This window comes from Anneissia japonica, unplaced genomic scaffold (genome assembly GCF_011630105.1).
Source record: "Anneissia japonica isolate Jap-2015-1 unplaced genomic scaffold, ASM1163010v1 scaffold79702_len10520_cov108, whole genome shotgun sequence".
Lineage (NCBI taxonomy): Eukaryota > Metazoa > Echinodermata > Crinoidea > Comatulida > Comatulidae > Anneissia > Anneissia japonica.
Window position 1 is genome coordinate 1 of NW_022682934.1, and position 10,682 is coordinate 10,682.

Sequence of the window (10,682 nt, forward strand, 5' to 3'; positions counted from 1 at the left end):
CGTTGATATGGAGGTTGAAGGTCAATCATTGCAATTTGAGCTTGACACAGGAGCAACGCACACAGGTATCCCAGAACATGTGTTTGAGAACATTAATAAATCCAAACATATCAAGTTGTCAAAGTCAGAGATAGATTTTAAGAGTTTTACTGGGGAACGGATAAGACCTAAGGGCGTTGCTAGAGTTATGGTTAGTTACCAAAACCAATGTACTATGCCAGACGTGTATGTCGCCAAAGAGACAAACCAATTATTATTAGGAAGGGGTTGGTTGAAGTATATTAACTTGGATTGGCCAAAATTATTTGCAAAAGTCAATCAAGTAAATAAGGTTGATAGAGAAATAGATGAACGCATCAGCAAGGTATTAGATGTATACAGCAACTTGTTTGATGGAAAGTTAGGGCTATTAAAAGATGTAAAAGCCAATATTGAACTAGAGGAAGGTTCTAAACCATACATGAGTAAATGTCATAGAGTTCCATACGCCTTAAAAGGCAGGGTTAATGATGAATTGGATAGGCTAGTCAATGAAGGCATAATAACGCCTATTAAACATTCTGAATGGGGTAGCTCTATTGTTACTGTGCATAAGAAAAATGGTAAAATAAGAATATGTGGAAATTATAAACCCTCCATTAATCCAATGTTGAAGTCAGTGGCTCCACCAAACATAAACATTGATGATATTTTGGTTAATTTATCAGGTGGGAATAAGTTTACAACACTTGATCTTGCCCAAGCATATAATCAAATGGAGTTAGCAGATGAAGCTAAGAAAGTCCTAACTAGAATAACGGAAAAAGGTTTTTACCAAATGAATCGATTACCTTTTGGTATCACAACAGCACCCACCATTTGGCAAAATGTTATGTTGAATGTATTGCAGGGATTGAATGGCGTACAGGTATATCTTGATGATATTATTATTACGGGCAAAGATGACCAAGAGCACATAAATAATTTGAAGGGAGTATTGAGTAGGTTAGAGGAGTATGGGTTGAAACTGCGACGTGATAAATGTGTTTTAATGCAGAAATCTGTAGCTTTTCTAGGTCATGTCATAGATAAGGATGGCATACATAAGTGTCCAATTAAGACAGAACAAATTTTGAACATACCCTTACCAACGGATGTTAGTCAACTCCGATCATACTTAGGTATGGTGAATTATTACCAATCATTTGTGCCTAATATGTCATCCATGCTTAACCCTTTGTATAAGATGTTGCAAAAGGGAGTGAAATTTCAGTGGTCTAAGGCAGCCAAAGATGCCTTTGAAAAATCCAAGTTTGAATTGGCTAATTCTGGGTTTTTGGTGCATTACAATCCCATGTTACCAATAACAGTAGCAACAGATGCGTCACCATATGGTGTGTCAGCCATATTGTCCCATATAATTGATGGCAAGGAGAGGCCAGTAAAGATAGCCCCTAGATCTTTGACTGCAGCCGAACAAAACTACCCACAAATAGAGAGGGAGGCATTGGCCATGGTTTATGCGTTAAAAAAGTTCTACCCATATGTGTATGGTAAACATTTCATGTTAGTAACAGATAATAAACCGTTGACTCGAATATTTGGTCCCAAAACAGGGTTACCAGTGTTAGCAGCTGAAAGGATGCAGAGATGGGCTTTGTATATTTCAGGTTTTGATTATGAAATTGTGTTTCGTAACAGTAGAGCTAATGCGAATGTTGATTGCTTTTCAAGGCTGCCAATAGGGTCAGCACCAGAGAATGAGTTAACAGACGTTAATGTTAATTTAATTGAGACTATGGAAGCACTCCCTGTAAATGCTAACGATGTTAAACGTGAAACAGCTAAAGATAAGGTGTTAGCTAAAGTGACACGACACTTAATTGATGGTTGGTCCAACTACGAAAACAATTTAGAACCTTTCTACACACGTAGAAATGAGTTAACTATTGAAATGGGATGTATCCTATGGGGCACTAGAGTAGTGATCCCACCAAAATTACAAACCAAAGTTCTTAATGATTTGCACATTGGACATATGGGAATTGAAAAAATGAAGAGTTTGGCAAGATCTTATTGTTGGTGGCCTGGCATAGATAAACAAGTTGAAGATATTGCAAAAAGCTGTAATGCATGCCAAATTATACAATATAAAGCTCAGATAGCACCTACACACCTATGGTTACCTTCAACTGAAAAGTGGGAGCGAATCCATGTGGATTTCGCAGGTCCCTTTGAGAGACGCATGTTCCTAATTATAGTAGATGCCTATTCAAAGTGGCCTGAAGTGATAATAATGGGTTCAACTACAGCCACTAAAACAATTGAGGAATTGAGGATACTATTTAGTGGGTATGGTCTCCCTAAAATAATTGTATCGGATAACGGGTCGCAATTTACTGCAAGTGAGTTTAAAGATTTTGTGACCAGGAATGGTATAATTCATAACTTCTCTTGTCCTGGCCAACCTTCCACAAATGGTCAAGCGGAAAGGTTTGTGCAAACCATGAAACAAGGCATACGTGCATCTAATGATGATGGTTGCACAATTCAAACAAAATTGAGCAGATTCTTGTTAGCTTATCGAAATGCTGAACATGGCTTAACAAAACAGAGTCCTGCACGAGTGTTCATGAGTACACCATTAAGGTCCAGGTTAGATATGCTAAGACCTAGTATGACTGATTCAGTTCGAGGTAAACTGCATGATCAAATGCAAAAATTTAAATCAAAGATTAGGACATTTGAGGTCGATGACAAAGTGTTTGTTCGAGATTTCAGGGGAAGAGAACCAAATAAGATCAAATGGACACCAGGTGTAATAACTAAGAAACTTGGTCCATTGCGTTATGAGGTTAAAGTGGGTGATAAGTTAAAGTGGTGTAGACACCTAGATCAGATTAAGTCAAGGTTTTCAGACCAAGGTACTGACGTTGATAATGTTACTGATGACATAATTGAGGAGTTGATTGATAATCATATGGAAATGAGTGATGGTGAAGTTGAGTGTAATGAAGGTCAGGGTTTGGAGAAAATCCCTAACCCAAGTGTTGCTATCAGTGAACCAGATATTCATGTAAGACGATCAACACGTGTAAGGAAGACACCAACTAGATATATTGAAGAATGTTGATTTGCATTTTATGTTGAGTTGATAATGCATACAAGGTGCGAGATGTTTTGATTACAAAACACAGTAAAGTAGTTGAATTTTAGAGTTCAGTTTTGAGTTTTAATAATATTATATACACGGTATTAATAGTTTATCCAGCCAACATTATATATAGAAAGGGAGAATGTAGGATATTAATAGTGTACTATATTAGTACTTGCGTAACATTACCTATGGTGCCACTTTACTCATGTCGCGTATGAATATTCAATTGTATGTGTGATGCGGAATAAAGAGCGTTCATGCTCACGCACCGTGATGGCAAGCAAGCATGTTTATTGACTGTCACAATTGTTTATATTAAGTTTGCTGTTTACTTTAATTAGTGAATACACAACATGCACCTCGACAATACCAATGGTATCAGCCTATCCTGACTTCATAAATATTCATTTCTGCAGTCAAGCGTGACGAGTCACTGGCGAAGGCCTATCATCAAATGTTAACATGCGATGCATTACATAGGTTTATTGCTTATTATCAAACCGTCACTACATTACTAAATCTAACAATTGCTTAGACTTGTGATTATAGCTCAATAATCAAACGGTGTTCTTCTATAATTATGACTGTACACAGCCGCAATAATATTATAAACAGGAACAACAAATATAAAGATAAAATACGTAAAGGCTACATGCATTAGTTAGACTGACTCCTTGCCTACTCATGTTGCAGCCTGTGGTCTAGCACAAAACAACGATGGAATGCTTCTCATTCCAAATCACTAATTTTACTGTATTATTCATATCTACAGTACAACTATATATTCCACAACAGATCATGTACATACCAGTCCCACAACAGCTAAATTAAGGCATAGTAAAACGGTGTATTCGACTTCCTAACTTCAAATGGACGCTCTCCATTAGCAACATGTACTCCTACAGTATGGCGTCCCTAGTTTCCAACGCGCAACACTCGTTCTTTACCCACTAAACTTTTAGGACTCTATCATTATACTACAAGGTATGTTATATATGTATGTATGAACCAACAGAGGGCCTCCTATATGAATCTATATTCATCACAGTTAGTTTTAAATAGAGATATCTTAATGTAAAATAAGATATTAATATCTATCAATAGAGATATCAGTTAAATCTAAGATATCTCTATTTACGATGAAGCACTGCAGGTTACTCGATACACCACTGAACTCTGTTTCGTGAGGGGAAGGTTTGGCAGGCATGCATATTCTTTATATCAGTTCACCTAACTGACCTAAAATATTGCCCTCTATAATTTCTGCCTTAACTGTATGGGAAGAAAATAGAGTGGCCACCTCGCCATTAGACGTCATAGTGAGGGCGCCTACGCGGGAAGCGGGAAGTCTGATTTTTGCCTCTACATTATGGTGTAAAGTTGTATAAAATGCTAGTTCTATATTACATTGATGTTTAAAATATACTCTACTCTACTGTTTGAACATCAGGGATCCCTTAAAAGGATGCAGTTTGTGTTTTCAAGTTCACATTTTCAAGATATTATAAGGTAACTCTTAAGACCCTCGTTCTACGCTTTCAAGTACTTCTTTGGCTTGATCTACTGATCGGAGATCTATTGTTCAAGCAGAAGCTAAGCTTGCCTACAAACTCGGCCATCGTTAATTTATTCGGATTACACAATACAAGCTGATAAGTAAAAAATGCATGCTGTGAACAGTAATAACAAGATGATAGCAAAGTCCCCCACAACACCCAGTACTAGGCCAAAATTAAATAAGCCTAACATCAATGAAAACGGGAAAGATGTATGTACGCAAAAGAATCAGACCAGCAATAGGCATATGTCTTCTGAACATGACTCAACATCTACTGTTTCAGCTCCAGAAATACCATCTTCTAAGCCCACCACTAGGCCACTACCAGTAATAATAATAATAACAGTATCAAGCTGCTCATGTAACAGCCTCAAGAATACAGTGCATTCAGGATTGTCAACTTGGAAACCTGGACAAAGATAAACCATTAGAATGCTCACTCTGCCAAGAACATTACCATAGACTTGCCTAAAAAAAAATAAAATCTGCGTCTAACCCAAAGGTTTGGATATACCCGCTATGCAAGGACATTCCACAGACAGTTAAGACACTAATACGGCTCAATTCGGATCAAGATAAAATGATTATTGATTGGAATAAGAACATTTCCTCTCTATCTACTGTCATTAGTGAGCAAAGGTTAATGATTGAAAGTCTTCAAGAATCTTTAAATGCCATAGTAGATACACCAGTTTCACTAAAACAACCTGATAATCCATCCAAATCTAATGACAAATCCGCTACCCCACAAAAAGGGATGAACGAACAGCTTTCAAGTGAACGTATCAGCAAACCCACTCTATTGATTGGCGACTCTATTATTAGAGACATAAACGAGCGAGGACTTCATGACACTAAGGTACATTGTATACGTGGAGGAAAAATAGATGACGCCAAAAAATACCTGGAAAATTCCATGAATCAAACTACGTTTGACACAGTCATCGTACACATGGGGACAAACAATTGTACGTCAAAGGAAGCACTAGACTCTAATATCATAGAATACAATGATCTGGTTAATGATATAAAGACCAGATCGCCTGCAACAAAACTTGTGCTTTCAACTGTTTGCCCTCGCTCGGATAAAGCCGACCACCAACAGCGTGTCACACAATCCTTAACAATAACATTAGGTCATTAGCACTCTCAACTGGTAGTGAGCTAGTTGACAATGACAATACATTCCTACTGCGTAACGACACCATCTCAAGATCAAATCGAAATGGTGGAGGCCTTCATTTATCCAAAGAAGGAAAATGCTGCTGCTTAACAATATCAATGCTCTCAGTGAAATTATTAAGAACACAACAACACATTATACGGTCAATATCAGCAAGTTTATGACTATACCAAACCTTCATCTCACTCATGGTACGAGTGGAATTATGATCAATCCGGAAGATATCACAACGACCAACGTTACTTCGATAACACTAATCAAGGCTATGACATGTATGAACCCTACGGTGCAGCTCCACAATTACGTAATCGTTCAAAATAGGACAATGCCAGTAATGCAGATGCTCTAGAACAATCAAACTTTCGCAATATTCTTTCGGATGATCTTTTGATCAATGAAAACATCAAACAAGGTATCGCTCCTGAGCAACGACATGTAGCAAGAAAACCGTCTGTAAGTAATAAGCAGAATAAAAGGCATCGTCATCGAAGAGGAGGAAAGCGCTATTCAAAAATAAGTAATCATAATATAAATACATTAAATATATGTTTTAACAATGTCAATCATCTAAGTAAATCCAGATTATATGAAATTGAGCTGTTTTTATACAATAAAAAAATTGATATTTTTGGAATTGCAGAAACGTGTCTAAAGGGTAACATTGAAAATATTGCTAAAGGTTTTAATTGGGTTGGAAAACAACGAAGGGAAAAAGGGGGTGGTGGGATTGGTATATTAATCTCTGAAAGAATTAGAATTATTTGTGATGACTATTTCAATTGTAAACATGATGAATTTGAACGTTTATGGGTAAAGGTTTTCATTGCTAATAATGCTCATATGTATGTTTGTGTTGCTTACTTTCCTGTGCAAGGGAGTAACCATGAGTTAACAGACGAATTATATGCCCAATTACTGTCTGAAATTATGAGAATCGAAGCGGAGGAATAGGATCCTCAGATATTGATAATGGGAGATTTTAATGCCAGAATTGGCAAAGAAATTCCTGTTGGGGATCGCATTCTTAACTCAAATGGTGAAAGACTCCTCGAATTTAAAGATAATTCTAATTTAACTATTCTTAACTGCACTGAATTTTGTAAGGGTAAAATTACCTAGCGCCGAAATAAACAACAATGCACAATTGATTATCTGTTATGTTCCAAAGCCTTAACTAATTATGTTAATAACTTACTTATTGACAAGGAATGAATGTTTAGCTTCGGCAGTGATCATTGTGTTTTGTGGCTTACACTAAGCAATCTAGATATAAATAAGCCCATTCCTGCTAAGAATAATAAAACAATATGGTATATTGAACCTGACCAGGATTATTCAAGCTATATAAATTTAACTCGAGAGAAATTTGATAACTGGGATGTTAATGAATTTGATACTGTTGACTCAATATGGAAGGATAAAGTAATTGAGGCAGCCACTGAAGGAATAGGTCTAAAGATTTCAAACAGCAAACTAAAACCGTGGTTTGATAAAGAAATTGACATCGCCATTAAGGATAGGAAAAAAGCCTCCCATGAACACCGTAGGTGGATTAAGAGTAATAAAAATGCTGATAATAATAATATTGACAATAATAATAATAATAATAATAATAATAATAATAATAATATCAATAATAGGCCTAAAATTAACAGTGGTGTTAACACTGTTAGTAATAATAACAATAGCAGGCATGATGACATGGATATTCATTGTGATTATGGTGCCATGTTGTGGGAGTCATACAAAGAAAAACAAAGGCAGGTTAAAACGCTAGTCTCTGAAAAGATTACCCATAAACGTGTTCAAATGTCAATTGATATTTCAAACCAAGGTGGTACATCATGTAAAGATTTTTGGAAAGTTTTAAAGGGTAAAAATTGTAAACATTTGAAAAGTAAACTTCATTGTATTAAAAAAAACTGACACAAATGAAATCATTTTGGATGAAGGTTTAATAAATTCAACAGTTAAGAAATACTGGGAAAATGTTGGTAAAGCTAACATGGACCTCACTGACAACAATGCCTACTTAACTGCTAGGTTTGTAAATGCTATTAGAGAGGAGTTTTCAAATGATTTTCCATGTACTGATGGTACAGATGGTATTTTTTTATATAATATTTTTATTGATTATCACATTGTTGAAGATGCAATTTCATTGGCTAAGAATAATAAAGCCCCAGGATTAGATAATATTACAAATGAATTACTTAAAAACGGTGGTGATGCCTTTGTAAAATCTCTATTAAAATTATTCAACAAAATTATATGTCTTGAACAAATTCCTAACGACTGGAACACCAGTATAATCATCCTTATTCATAAAAAAGGAGACCGAAGAGATCTCAACAATTATCGAGAGATTTCCTTAACATCTTGTGTCTCCAAATATTTAATAGAATAATAGCAAAAAATACTTCGTCTTACCTCGAAAATAATGACATTCTTTCGGAAGTCCAGGGAGGTTTCGGCCCATCGCATAGATGCGAAGATCATGTATTTGTCTTGAAAAGTGTAGCAGCTTGCCGTCTACAACAAGGTAAACATACATATCTTGGCTTCCTGGACTTCCGAAAAGCTTTTGATAGTGTTTGGAGGGATGAGTTAATGAAAGCCGTCTGGAATTCAGGTATCAGAGGGAAGGTGTGGAGAATTATCGATAGGAATTGTATTGTTCTGTTAAGAGTAAGGTTTGTTTTGGTTCTATTGAAACTGATATTTTTGATGTTGAACAAGGGGTAAAGCAGGGATGCGTTTTGTCCCCTATACTATTTAATATGTTTATGAATGAATTTACCAAAATTCTAAAGTCAAATGGCCTTGGCACTAGAATTAATGATGAATGGGTTGGAATCTGTTTTGGGCTGACGACATTGTGTTGCTAGCCAACAATGAAAACGAGATGAAAAAAATGTTAGAACTTGCTGGACAGTTTGCAAAAGAGTGGAAATTTAACTTTAACCTGGAGAAATCAAATGTTTTGATTATTGGGAAAAATATTGATAAAGATAAAAAATGGAAATTAGGAGAGGGTTATATTTCGGAATCAAATACTTACAAATACCTTGGTATACATATATCCAGAAAACTAAACGACCACTTTCAATTTGAAAATGTTATTAAAAAAGGCCATAGATTAATTTCTTATATTAAATCAATCATTAATAATTTCGATAATTTCAATAGAGTTTTTTACGGCGATATCTTGTGGCGAACAATAGCGCTTCAATCTATTAATTAAACTAAGTAAACTTGACAAATTAGAACGCCTACAAACTCAAATGGCACGGTATTTACTAAAGACACCAAGAAACACACCATGTGTAACACTGTATGGCGATTTGGGATGGATACCTATTAAGGATCTACAAACTATTGCCCGTATTAAATACTTCAATAGATTAATTTTAATGGATACGTCTCGTTGGCCCAAGCTGCTTCTACTTGCCATGCTTCAACTGAACTGCGATTTTAAAGAATTACGTTTCAAATTCCTTTCTTGTTTACATGATATTCTTATAAAGTTAGATACAAATAATATCTTCAATGTCATGCTGAAAAATGAAGAATGCTCTTTCTCAAGTAGAGAAATTTTACAAAAATTTAATGAATTCATAGTCAATGAATGGAAATTGGATGTTCAAAATAAATCATCCCTTCAAGATTATGCAATTATACAGCCGCGTCCAGGCCCGTAGCCAGGGGGGTTTTATGGTTCGGGCGAACCCCCCTTTTCTAGCGAACCCCCTTGTTTTCCAGCGAACCCCCTCAAATTTTTGAATGAGTCCCACTCGGACGGAATGTTTGTTTTTAACTTAACTCAGCATTAAATCAAAATGTAGCACCTAATTCATTATTTGGTGACCCGTTTTTTAATTCTAGCCTGCGATACAAGCCTTCAGTCATAGAATATCTCAGCTTCAGAAGTTCGGAGATTTAAATTGAACGCAACTCCGGCAAACCACGAATTTACGATGGCTTACATATAAGGATGGCAAACATCGAAAAAAAAAACCCGGCTCCCGTCTCAACTTTGACTGGCTTTTGCCTGAATGTTTGTAAGAATGTACCAACCGGTAACGAAACTGGTCGCCGTCTACCTAGAGCAAATGGCGCCACTAAACGAAGCTAAAGTTTTGCGACTTAATCCACCAAATGCAGCTAAAGTTTTGCGACTTAATCACCTGATTCTGGACTGTGTGGTTAGTAAATTCCATAGCCATACTGTCCGCAGCGCACACTAACCTATTTGCTGATGGAGCATTTTTTGGAAATTGACCCCTTTTTTCCATCCCAAACAAAATATTATTAATAAGTCAACATGGTCCATCTCAGTCATCATAGCCAGTCACAAAATGAGTGTTTGTTAATTTTTAGTGATAAAGAATTACGAAACGTCGTAGAATAACTGACTTTTTTCGTCCACTGTGGCAAAGAAGAAAACGACAGATAGTCCTTTAAGGTGAGTTATTTTCACAAAAACGTGATGCAATAATGAAAAAAATGATTATTATTGTTCATTTTCAATTTTTCCCTATTCTTCTTTCTTCCTATGCTTCTTCCATATTTTCATTTAAATTTAATTTGTTATACTAAATACATATTTACGCATAATATTTCTATGTATATATATATATATATATATATATATATATAATTTTAATACAGATTTACATATTTTCTGTAATCTAGAAATAGGTCTATGTATACTTTGTGTCTGTATTTAACATGTTTCAGTCTTTTGCTTTATTTAAATATCAATTATTATCATAAATTTTAATGATTACATTATTTCATATAGT

At 35.5% G+C, this 10,682-nt stretch overlaps 1 protein-coding gene across 1 annotated transcript; it reads left to right on the plus strand.

Annotated features, from left to right (window-relative positions):
- Positions 1–7: 7 nt before the first annotated feature.
- Positions 8–3,112, plus strand: LOC117113175 (uncharacterized protein K02A2.6-like). The gene has a single exon (XM_033256492.1). The coding sequence runs from the start codon at positions 8–10 to the stop codon at positions 3,110–3,112; it is 3,105 nt and encodes a 1,034-aa protein (XP_033112383.1).
- Positions 3,113–10,682: the final 7,570 nt, after the last annotated feature.